The 12839-nt window shown below is 42.7% G+C and overlaps 1 protein-coding gene across 3 annotated transcripts; it reads right to left on the reverse strand.

The window, feature by feature from the left end:
- Positions 1-4164: 4164 nt before the first annotated feature.
- Positions 4165-9012, reverse strand: LOC137888421 (zinc finger protein 260-like). Of its 3 annotated transcripts, none has more exons than XM_068731802.1 (3): positions 8757-9012; positions 7351-7687; positions 4165-6831 (listed from the first exon to the last, which is right to left on the reverse strand). In XM_068731802.1, exons 2-3 carry the CDS (start codon positions 7595-7597, stop codon positions 5555-5557), a joined length of 1524 nt encoding a protein of 507 aa, XP_068587903.1. In that variant the 5' UTR covers positions 7598-7687; positions 8757-9012; the 3' UTR covers positions 4165-5554. The 3 variants fall into 3 exon arrangements, with proteins under 3 accessions (XP_068587903.1, XP_068587904.1, XP_068587905.1); XM_068731803.1 differs by lacking the exon at positions 8757-9012 and adding an exon at positions 8691-8754; XM_068731804.1 differs by lacking the exon at positions 8757-9012 and having other exon boundaries at positions 7351-7828.
- Positions 9013-12839: the final 3827 nt, after the last annotated feature.

Genomic DNA, 12839 nt, shown 5'->3' on the forward strand with positions numbered 1-12839 from the left:
TAACCTAGCAGTTGTATCAAAGCTTGTACGTAGTCAACAACTGTTTATCAAATCAAATAAAGAAAGTTTGATTGAATAACATCTCAACAATATTCATGGTCAGTTTTTAAATTGAACTGGAGGAATTATTAATAATACATTAATCAATGTTCTTCTCATTTCAAATGCCTCCCTTGTTTTCACAGTTTGATTTCCATCCGGTGCGATAATCAAGCTGTTGTCATTATCATCAACAGAGAGCGCTTCTCTTACAAGGACATCGTGCACGTTTTCTGATCTGACCTTTCATCCTAGTCTTTGTAGCTTACAACTTAAACACTCCAAATGCCTAGGTGCATGCTCTGTGATTGTGGCTCGTACAGACTCTCTTTTGCCCTTTCATTCAATGATTAACTACCTACGTTTAAGACCTACTACTTACGAGATTGCATTTCGGCCAAAGCGTTCCACCGCTTCTGCTCTCCATACGGACTGTTGAACTTATGTTGTACTGACTGATGTACCTGCATTCAACGTGATTGGTCAATATCACGCGGACTACAAACGGAAACCAGAACGCTTTCGTTACCAAAATCTTGTCCCGTTGCCTACAGATTCTACATGTGAATACTGACGCAGGAGGTAAGGCACGTTTTTAGGTAGTCCCCTTATTGTTAGTTGTCACAGTCTGGCTCATGCCCTCCGACCTTTAATGATGAGACTGTACTATGTTGCATTATTCTGTTTCCACAGAGCTTTCTGTTTGTTTTTTGCCCCTTTTTTCCTGTTTTTCATCCTGCTTTTTATTGTGAAGTAAACTCTTCATGTGTCTTGTCTTGTTTTACTTCCTGCCTTTTTTGTTTTGTTTTCTCGCCTTTGTGATTGTCTGTCCTGCCCTCATTAGTTTCACATGTCTCTCATCAGCCTCTAGTCAAAATGTCATGCTTGTCATTCCAGTACACTAGCCACGTAGTCTTTGCTCAATCTGTTCCTATTCAGGTCACTGCTGACCATTAGCCATTGCTGGTTAAAGCCTATAAGCTAGCAGGGCATACCTTAGTCCATATTCATACCGCCCCAGTTCCTTCGTCGGTTTGTCTCCAGTTATTTTTGGAGTTCTGTACCAGTTTTCGTGTCTCCTTGCTTGCTTTTTTTCTGCCCGTTATATTGGACTCCAGCTTGTAAGCATTTTGAAAGAAATCATTTCTGCTGCTTCCTCTTCTTTGTCTGCATTTGGGTCCATCCCCGTTGTCTGCTATCCAAACCATAACAGTAGTGTGGTAATAATAATCTTTTTAGCAACTTCTATGATGGAATAAAAGGAAATCAGGTGTGTGCAAGGTAACAAACAAACACAGTTTACTCAGAAAAATAAAGGTCTCTTCTATTAAAGTCAATACAAACCATGTGAATTCAAAGATGGAAAAAATGAAAATATGGCCACTGTTTTAATAAGTTTACATGATTTCAGCAATTACACTTGCTCCTCTCAGTGCTTCAACCTCAACTGACACTTATAATCCCACTTAATATTTTAAATGCAAACAAGTCATATTTGAAGACATTTTAAACCAGCTCTTTGTTTTTCAGATGTGTTCAGTTTTCTGAAGTCAGAAGCATTTGCTTAATTTGGTGTGGCGCATCTTAAGAGCCCACCGTACAAAAAAAAGTTAGAGAAAGTTAAAATGAGATTACGTAAATTTTCTTGCATGAGGCCCAATGTCTGTGTGTCTACGTTGGGGTTTTGGAAACAATTGACTAAAGCACTGCATGCAGAGCTTCAAGGTGAGAGTCCAGAAAGGCAGAGCAAGAAAGATTTTTAAAAAAGCACCCCTCCACCTCTCTTCCATCAGCCTCGGTTTCCCTCAGCACCTCTACTCCTTCCAAAGATGCCCCGATCCAGCCGGACATCTTCATTGTTGGCACAGGGCTGATGAGACTCAATACAAAGTTAGCTCCTGATGGAGGTTCCGAACCTGTGCAGAAATACCATTAGGGGCTGATCACACAGAGACGCGTCAACACATGAAGGCACTGGTGAAGTAGTAAAGCCTGTGCTTGATTTCATCGGCTGCCAGAGCCAAGTGATACTTTGACGAGCCGCGCATCCCTGGGAATATTTTAACTTTTATGCAATTTTTTAAAACTCGAGAAAGAGGAGCGCACGCCAGGCCCGCCATGCCCGCCATGCCAAAGGAAAACAATGGTATTGTGGGTGACGCGTCTTCTCACCCAAACGGTTAAGGGCTCCAATTAGTCTATGGGTACGGTTTAGGCTAAACCGTACCCATAGACTAACCCCACTCTTCGGACGCACACTTTCAAAACCAACTTCAATCCTTCAAAACTCAATCAACTGATTTTGTTTCCCCATTGATCCCACACATTTCCATCCATTTAATAATCTTACAAAGACAACGATTGACTCAGCCAACTACCAGTCCGTTACATATCTACCAACACACAGATGGGGATGTGATTAACCACAGGCTATAGTCAGTGTCAGTCAACCCACAGCCCAGCTTTAGCCAGCTACAATTCACCCCGGCACCAAGCTGTTGTAACATAAGAGGCTGTGACAGTTGACATTACTCTCCCTTGTGACTCCGGTCTGATGGGTTCATATGACTGTAAACAGCATTGAATGCATGGAATCCAATTTTTATGAATCTCTTTAGATCACAATGATACGTATATGATACAAAGTTAGATTCTGACCTTAGACTGTATATAAGAAGTGTACGTAGTCACCGTGACGTCACCCATTGGTTCGTGGATTGCCGTTTTAAAGCCTTAAATTTGGCATTTTTTCCGTCGCCATATTGGCTTTTTGCAAGCAGAAGTGACACGAGAGGGTGGAGCTAACTACAACCAAACGCTAATGGAGACATTCTTATGCGACCACAAAGGTTATAATTAACTTTCCTGAACTGAAAACACACTGTGAAAGGGTTAAAGTTCTAAGACGAACACTTGGTCAACACCCAGACTGGGGCACATTGTGGTAGCAGCCTGTCAATCACAACGTAGCCCCGCCCTAAAGCATACTCCTCTTTATGGTCTATTTGACTCTAAATGGATCATCATTTACTAAATGAACATCATGCTGTATTGAAGAAGACTTGAAACTAGAGATTGAGACATAAACTCATGTTTACAATGTTTACTGAGGGAATAAATCAAGAGAGACGTTTTTTCTCATCTTCTTTTTGTAACCAGAGGAGTCTCCCCCCGATGGCCATTAGAAAGAATGTAAGTTTAAATAAATTCCACATTGGCTTCACAGTCAGACCAAGAGGTTGCCGCCTTGTCCTGACTCACGGGACCTACATTAGGAATTTTTCAGCATTGCCATACCAAAAAGTACATTTCACGTCAATAGGCTTTTATTCACGGAAGACATTTGTCATGTCACAGTAGACAAAGCACAGGTGTGGTTGAATTCCGTTAAGCTGCTTCGGTTTTAGGGCCCTGGTGTTGTGAACAATGGCTCATTCCAATCCTGGGCGAACAGCATCGTGGGACTAAAGCTTGTGAATCGCACCAATTCAATGCATTCTATCAGAGCTTGTGCAAAATGAAGAATAACGTGACTGGTGATGTCCGAAGCTTAGACACCCTATTTTATGAAACATGAGACATCACGACTTTCTCAACATTCTGTCTTGTTTTTGTCAAAGCATTTGAAGTCCATAATCAGTTTCCTGAATTGAATGTGTAGGTTGTTTTATGTTGTTGGGATGTAGCCATATGGTTAGTTACACAATCAGTAACGGTGGTTCTTCACCATGAGTTTCACCCATTCTGTGTTATGTGGGCTCTTCCAGTTCTGAAGAATGAGCCTTGTTGCCACAATGAAACCAGTCAATGACATCAATGACAGCCTGATCTCTGCTTTGGTAAGGCCTGGCGGCACAAGTGATTTGTCTCCGAGTAGACATAGTTGTGGGGATTCTGGTAAAGGCTAACGTTTCCTTCTTTCAGAAGACATGCTGAAAGCAAGACATTACTTATAAAGTCTTATTACTTATAAACTCTTATGATGACTAAAAATCAAGGTGACAAGAGCATTATTTGTGCCTTTAGGTGGATGAAAGTTGTAGCAACAACATCATAAAAGGTCTTCGGATCCTTCCTATGTGAAACCACATAAACCACAAGCCAAAACATCAAGCACCATTGACTTTAATTTAAACATAAAATGTTTTCCTCAGGATACAATGTACAGACGCTGAGGCAGAAGCTCGGTTTTACGCCGTCATTTTGGTATTTTATGTATAAACACATAATTCTCACAAAGTGAAATTATTACAAAACACAGTCAAACAATTGTATGACCTTATTATAAATACAACTCTACTACCATAGAGATTCCTAAGACTCCATGAGATGTCTAACAATTTAAATACAGGACACAAACATCAACCATTCCATTCTCCATGCTTGTACAGAAGGGTCATCTCGCTACACTGGTTTCTTTTGACGACCAAAATCCCCACCAGGGTTTGTTCTGAACACAAGCCCCTCCCACAGTCAGCTGCTCAGTCATCACAGTTGTGTTGAACACCGGGTTCACCAGAACATTTAGACATGACATTAAGGACAGTACTGTATGTAGAAAGTGACAGAGGTAAAGTAATAGCACCCACAATGTTAGATCGGGCTGGTTTGGTTCGAAACATAGCGTAGATACGACGGTGTTCATTTCATAAAAGTAAAAAAAATTCTCAATGCTGTCTACACAGTACAAGACCTTTACCTACATGGAGTAAAATACTTGTAACTTTGATTCTTGACCTGGGGAACATCGGTTGACAAAACAAGCTCACCAATTGGGCTAGCCAATTTTTTTTATGCATTTATTAATTCACACCTTACAGAGGTCAACGGAGTGCACCTTTCTAGTTCATTATTTATTCATATAAGTGATATAGCATCGCATGCTACCAGCAGCGGCGGTAGCAACCTAAAATTAGCCGTCAACTTTGGGAAACAGTCCAGCAAGGATGATGGGTTTGAATACAAAAGTTCTTTGCTTTGTGAAATAGCATCACACGGAAAAAAGGGGGCAACAATTAGCACGTCCATCTGGGTGTCATGTTTCCATCTTTGCCAATCGGCGCTGGAGACGATGAATACCACCGACTACTAAAGAGTCATTTGTCGCGGGAATGAATGCCGATTGTAACCGTTCCCACTGAAGAGGAAAGACAGATGTTAGCATTTTCTGTTACTGTACAAACCTTGGCCTAAACTAAACAAGACTCTATAGTGCACTCTGCGAGGTCACACACTGGTCTATGCGTGACTGTGTTTTGTGAAATAAGCGCCATCCTGCAATTAAATGAATGGCACTCTAACAGACAACAGGAGGACGGGAGAGTATTTTACAGATGGGCCTCGTGGCGAGTTTGTTTTGTCAAGTAGCAAACTTTGGATTCAAATCCAAACTATGTGATCAAAGTCTATGAGACTGACCAAGACATTCAGTTCCAGCTGTCAGTACTCGACTCGACCTGCTACAAACATGAGGTTCGATACCCAGCCTCAAGGGCAAAGCTTTGAATTCCTCAAACTATCTGTGGCTCTGCATGTGACAGTCGAAATATGACCTCTTGGAGAAGCTGCAGCTGCACTCCTGGCACTGATACGGCTTCTGTCCTTTATGTTTCCTCATGTGAACCACCAGGTTGCCTTTCTGCGTGAATGATTTGTGACATTCTTGGCACTGGTATGGTCTCTCTCCTGTGTGTATCCTCATGTGATTGACCAGGTCTGACTTCTGACAGAAGTTCCTCCCACAAGACAGGCATTGGTACGGTTTGTCCTCTGTGTGGATCCGCAAGTGTCTTATTAAAGTCTTGGTCAAGGAGAAACATTTGGCGCAACAAGGACACTTGAAGGGTTTCTGCGCCGTTCCGGCTTGAAACTGAACGATGAGCTCGGTGGGTTTCCCTGAAGGTCTCCTCGGCAGGATGTTTTCCACGTTGAGACGTTTGGGCTCGGTCTCACTTTCACCCTGTTCACATGGGTGCACTGAATAGAGCAACCGGTCATCTGTGGTGCCGTCGGACACTCCGCTATCAGCTCCAGCTTGCTCGGTTTTAATGTGGTCAACTGGAACTGCAGCTGGGCGGTCGTTATCTATATCAGCAACAGTCTGGATTTGGTACAGACACAGTGGCTGTAGAGACTCCTGATGAACCTCACTTTTATCATAGGGAGCGATAGTAAGTGGAAATGTCTTATTGCCAGATTCGTCCTCTCTGCAGTCCAGCTCTTTCTCAGTCACTGTCACTGATCTGAGGTGAGTTCCTGCCTCCACCGTCGCACTAAAACGCTGGTACGGTTTCTCCTCAGCGTGGTTTTGTCCGTGAATAAGCAGACTGTCCCTCTCGTCAAAGCTTTTCTCACAGTCTGGCCATTTGTATGGTTTGGCGCCTTCGTGTGTTCTGTTGTGAACAATGAATTCAGACTTGCGGCAGAAGCAGCGGTCGCAGAACTGGCACCGGTAAAGCGACGAATTGTCCTCCGGATGCTTTTTGACGTGTCGCACCATCGTCTTTTTGGAAGAAAAACTTCTCAAGCAAACGGGACATTCGAACGGTTTCTTCACCTCGGGGATTTTCAAAGGCGCGTCGGGGTCGCACTCCTGCTTCACGTCGTCATCTTCAATATCGATCAGTATCTGTGGATCACAGGCAGGGGAGGAGTCTGGATGAGCGTCGTTCATGGCGGGACAGTCCTCTGTTGGCTCTGGCGTGGCGTTTCCTGGCTCCTCCCAGAACACGCTGACGTTCACGCTAGCAGCGCGCTGCTGCTGCTGCTGCTGACCGGACTGCGACGTCACATCTGTGACAGACATTTGGAGAGAGTTTGAAGTAAACAACCTTTATTTCACAGGCAGACGGTCTCTGCTGCTTTTGACCAATCTTTATTTTATTTATATTTGTCTTCCTCTAACGAGTACTTGGTACTCCAATAACCACCAAAAAATGATTTACGAATAAATACAATATAAGATATAAATTAACTTCTAGGTAGCTCCACAAACATTACTATTGCAGTGTTCCCTTAATAATAGTTCACACAAATACATTCGCCAAATTCCACATTTTGTGTGTATGTGTTCATTATTTCTATTTTTCAAAAGTCTGAGCAAAATTGCAGTAAAATGTGTAGAGAGTCTGACAGACAAAGAGCAGAAAATGGATGTTGTAAAATGTTTGTCCCGCCCACCCCAAGTGAATCATCGACCATTGTAAAACACTTCTAGTGCTTAAAATAACAATGACCTCTTGATCTCTATCGTGGACAGCGTCGGCCCTTCAGACATTAATCCACGTGTGGATTTCCTCCTGATAAACTGACCTTCGCCGTGTGACTGGGCAACGTCCAGCAGTCTGCGGTTGCTGTCCACCACCCACGTCGAACAGGACATTTCATTTTCGTATTCTACGATGGTTCTTTCTACTATCCCGAAGATCTCCTCGGCAGCCGCGGACAAGCGCTCGCTGACGAGTGCTCTCAGCAGCTCCATCTTTACCGTCCTCTCCATGCTGACCGGTTCTCCGCAGAGAGAGTCGTGGTGGGGCGCGAGTGTTTGAGCAGCGGACATGAGCCCTGGAGCCCTGGAGCCCACTCGACGCTCCTTAGCGCTCCGCCTGAACCTTCTGCGTCCTCAGATCCCAGCTTGCTCTTCTCATATCTGCAAACATAGACAAGACAGCAGAGAAGTTATTTCACCAGCAACGATTTTAATAATCAAGCAAAGATGCTAAAAAATGATGTGGTTTTATCTTCTCAATTGTAGATGCTTTTGCTGGTTTTGTTAGTCTTCTGTGACAGTAAAATGAATATCTTTGGGTTGTGGACGGTGTTACGACCCCGAGATCAAATAAACATTGTATCTACGAATGAACGGCTCTAATGTTCTCTGTGTTTGAGTTGTCGAGGATCTCTTCTCATTCTGCTGTGGTTTCCTGTGTGTGAAGGGCTACAGGTGAACTTGGTTGATTGCATAATTGATCGTATGAGTGTGTAGGCTGTTCCAGGGAGCTGATTGGTTCCAGCCCCCCCCCCCCCCCCCCCCCCCCCCCCCCCCCAGCGGACTGTCCTCTCACCACTTCCAGCAAGACTGGATTGTAATAGATGTGTCAGTTTATATAACAGCCGAGGTTCGGTAAGGGTGGGTATCATTATTGTTTAATCCTCTTTTCTCGATTAGGATTTAGGTTAGTTAGTTAGTGTTTTTTTCCACTATGTTCTCACATTTTATAGACTACACAGTTAATGGGAGAAGATAAAACGCTACACTTTGTAGGTGATGTGCTGGATTGTATTGGTTTGATTTGCGTTGTCTGCCATTCGACAATAAGTTTTACAATAATTCAGATGAGTGGGATTGTGGTTAAAAGTCAAGAATGATCTGTTGCCTTTGCATGAATAGCAAATGACTATTCTACAAGACTAGAGCGTTAGTGTGTGAAATCCAAAATAAGAAGCTGATTCAGTTCTTTGTGTGGACAATAATCCTGAAAGCTGCTGGTTTTATGTATTATTAAAACTGGGATAAAAGACAATATATACAAAGATTAACTAAATCTACTGCAGATTAAGATTTGCAGGGGGAAATTGTCAATGTTTTCAGGTTGAGTAAAATGTCATAAAATACTTTGAGAATACTAAATAATAGTAAAAAGTACCACAACCTGCAGAAACACGTCTGTCTCCATCCTGCGTTAACCGTAATGAACCTACAGGTACACTGTGCTCACCCTGCTTGCGGAGTCGCTTTTCTTCACGCGCTGTTAGCTCTCTCTGAGGAGAGCTAGCGTTAGCTCGCTGAGCTACCGGTTCATCCAAAGAACAACTGCTAGCCGGAGAACACACGCTGTGCCCGGCTATCTTGTTAGTTACGGTGCGGCCGGTTCTCAAAGCATTACAAACTCTACAGTTTACCAGCCAGCAGCTCTACGTTGTGCGAAGGTTAGGTTGGCTTCTTATAATGCTAAAAACATAGCGTTAGCTCGCACTGGCTCCATCTTCTTCTTCCTCGGTGGCCATCCTTCCTTGCACCGATAACATTACCACCACCTACTGTTCAACGCCGGCATAACGTTCTGTGCGCGTGCATAATCCTCATCAGCAGGTATGCCAACACTGCACATTTAAATAATGTATTAAAGCCATAAAAACACAGACTGAAAACTGTTTCACAGCATGACTATAAACTGAGAATGCTCTCTTTCCACATGGTGGTAGCAACACTGTCTGATACCATTGATGCCTGTTTCTGCAGTTCATTAACACCAGATTAGTTAGCCAGAGAAGTAGTGAGCGAAAAGAAATGCAAAATGATTGAAATAGATAAAGGTACGAGTAAATTATTGAAATAGTTAGCTAAAAGCAATAAAAGAGTTGAAATAGTTAGCTAAAAGTAATGAATAAAGAGTTGAAATATCAATCTAAAAGTAATGGATAAAGAGTTGAAATATCAATCTAAAAGTAATGAATAAAGAGTTGAAATATCAATCTAAAAGTAATGGATAAAGAGTTGAAATATCAATCTAAAAGTAATGAATAAAGAGTTGAAATATCAATCTAAAAGTAATGGATAAAGAGTTGAAATATCAATCTAAAAGTAATGGATAAAGAGTTGAAATATCAATCTAAAAGTAATGGATAAAGAGTTGAAATATCAATCTAAAAGTAATGAATAAAGAGTTGAAATATCAATCTAAAAGTAATGAATAAAGAGTTGAAATATCAATCTAAAAGTAATGAATAAAGAGTTGAAATATCAATCTAAAAGTAATGAATAAAGACTTGAAATATCAATCTAAAAGTAATGAATAAAGAGTTGCTAGTTAGTTAAAAGTAATGGATAAATTGCTGAAACAGCATTTACATAAACATTGACAGTTCAATTGTATGACAAGTTACAACCTCGCCAAATTGTGTGTGTGTGTTTAAATAAGCTAGGTCCACCATCACATCTTATCATCTTGTCGTCTCTGGTGTGTGATGATAAAATGCATGATTTAGACCTTTGGCTCCAGAAGTCAGAAGGTTGTTCAGCGATGACTTTGCTGACTGTGGATCCATAGAGTCCATGTAGCTCTATTGTACACTAGATGGCGGCATCGACCTGCCACAGCTTCTGTCCTGAGCCGCATTCTCACACCTATCTCCAGCTTCTGAGAGCACTCTGAGTGCACCACAGAACATTTCACTGGTAGTCTGACAGGTTGTTTAAATACAGCCCGATGTAACAGAGTAGCGCCAGTGTTCAGGGCTGTAATGTTCAATAGCAATAATTAGTAGGCAATAGCAGGAAAATAACCAGCAGAAAAGCCAGGCATGAAATAAGTCAGGTGCTTTGTTTTCCAGCCCATGTGCCTGTGAGCACTGAGCTGCTGTGCGATCAGGAGTAATACGAGTGATTTGTGGAGAACAGTGGGCCGATGTGGCAGCCCAGCCTGCCCGTTCCTGTTGTTGTGGGGTGGGAGTTTCCAGCTATACAGCCGAAGGGAAGCACCACAGGATGTCCTTTTCCTCATTCCTCAAGGATAGAAGGACTCTGTGTTGCTGTGTTTTGCATGTGTGTGTGTGTGTGTTGCTATGAGCATTTCTATTTAATAACAGCATGTTTCGAATGCATCAATAGTCTGTGATTTGTGTCAGTAGATTTTTCAGTCAGTGCAACTCCCTTGTCTATATATTTGATGTAACATAGTCTGATTGATTGCTTAGTTGCTGTACAACTACACTTCAGTACTGCACTAGTAATAAAATATATCTAAAATAAATAAAAGGCCCTGAAACTGAATGATTTGATTGCTCTGTAGTAGCATCAGTACCACTATTAGTGATGCATTCTTGATTTTAGCATATAGCTAGGATGTCCCATGGTGTAAATACTGTTTTAAAAGATTTCTCCACCCCGACAAAGAAAGAAAATGGTTGAACAACTCATATTCTGTAGCCAAAACGTCAAATATAACTGGGCCAAAACCAATTGAAAAACAATCTCTGAAAGGACAATTCCAGTGTCTTACAACTTGTTATGAAGTCACTGCACTTCGGCTCTGAACCAAAGCTCCAGTACAAAAATGCTACAAAAGTTCAGTGTATACATCTCTCACTGGAAAAAAAGTCTGAGATGAGATTGTACAATTCTTTGTCTTCAGCTGGCCCAATTTTTTTTTCATTTCATTCTTTTTAATGAAATCTTGGTAAAGCACAAGAAGAAGATGTGTTTCACTGTTTGTTGTTGGAAAAGAAGACTCTTTCCTGTTCTTGTCACTGGCAGCTTTTGTTGTTGCGGGTGACCTCGTCCTGTGGAGGATGACTCATTGAAGACACATAAAATGTGTGTGGAAGGCTTGCGGACGGCTGCTCTGAACTAAAAGTCGGGTAAAGTTGGCGGCAAAGTGCAGCCAGAGAAAACCTGAGGGACTGACTTTACTCCACTGTATCTCAGAAAGTCAATCAGGCCCCAGGTTAGCCAGACTTATTCAGTAGAGAACAACGAGCTGAAAAGTAAAACTATAACCAAACTATCCAGTGTAAACGTCACTCACAGCTTACAGACCCACGTCCTGCTTGTTCTTTGAGCTACTGTTCACACTGTTGTGTGTGTGTGTGTGTGTGTGTGTGTGTGTGTGTGTGTGTGTGTGTGTGTGTGTGTGTGTGTGCATACAGCTCCCCAGTGTAATGAGAAAGTATTACCACCAATTCCGGTGCACTCACCTTCTTACAAAGTGGATTAGATAATCTGGACAAAGTTTGTTTACAACGCGTCTGATTGAAGGCTTGTGTTCCTCGCCTCATTGGACTTGGTTGTAGTGGTGTTGCACGAGTCCATGCAGTGTTTAGGCAAACTAAACGACTCGGTTCGGGTTAGAGAAAGATTCTGGTTTTTGGCTAAAATGACTTCGGAGGAGGCGTTACTTAAGTACAGGAGTTACGTAACAGTAACAGCGGTCTCCTGGGTGAAAGTCCTGTTTCTTTTTTCTTTTTTTTAAGCCAACCATCCACCCTGACCTCCTTTCAATGTCGACTTTGTCGCTCATTACACTTGCGTCAGCGGTCCTGGCTCACTATTACGTGGTTTGTATCCGAATTATACAGCGTTACTTATTGTACCTGTACGAACGCCGTGTGACAACAGCCTCTGTTTTTTTTTTATTTGTCTGTTCTGTTCCAAACATTTCCCCAAAAATGTTACCTCATCATGGTGGGTGAGTGTCGACCGTGGCTGAGATAACAGCAGTGACAGAGTCTCCCTGCTCCGCTGCCAGTCGGTCATCAGTGGAAGTATATGAAGCTCATAGTGAAGCACTGTGAAGGAATGAGTGCGACAGCTGCTGGGGGAATCCTACTACACTATCAGGTCACATGGTACATACACACTCTATCCCTCTGATCCCTCCACCCCTCCCCTCTGTCTCTCACTAATGCTGTGTACAGTGAGGGAGGGGGAAAAAGCAGGAGGGTTTTAGAGGAAGGAGGAGGAGGGGGAGCAGCTGAGAGAGAGAGAGAGAGAGAGAGAGAGAGAGAGAGAGAGAGAGAGGGGAGGGGGGAAAAGGAGAGGCAGTGTGTGGTGAGAGCCACAGATTACAACCAGCCAGATACAGAAGCAGGCAAGGCAGCAGCGTGGAGGACAGAAATAAAAGGATAAAAGCTCCGCTGACCTTCTTCTCTCCGTCTGTCAGTCGAAAAGGAAGAAGAAGAAAAGTGAGAAGAAGGGGGGGACGCAAAGGAAAGAAGAAGAGTGCTGCGTTTCCAAGAGCGAGCGTTTCGGAGGACGGTGCTGTCACAGAGGAGGAGGAGGAGGTGATGTGTGTGCAGCGTGT

The sequence above is a fragment of the Cebidichthys violaceus genome, unplaced genomic scaffold (genome assembly GCF_023349555.1).
Source record: "Cebidichthys violaceus isolate CVI_PGR_0920_01 unplaced genomic scaffold, fCebVio1.0.p SCAF_537, whole genome shotgun sequence".
NCBI classification, from domain to species: Eukaryota; Metazoa; Chordata; class Actinopteri; order Perciformes; family Stichaeidae; genus Cebidichthys; species Cebidichthys violaceus.

Excerpts from the sequence above, each read along its gene's own strand:
- LOC137888421 (XM_068731802.1), bottom strand. The coding sequence starts at position 7,597 with ATGTCCGCTGCTCAAACACTCGCGCCCCACCACGACTCTCTCTGCGGA. Across the intron at positions 6,832-7,350 it reads TGCCCAGTCACACGGCGAAG|ATGTGACGTCGCAGTCCGGT; the intron begins GTCAGTTTATCA and ends TGTCTGTCACAG.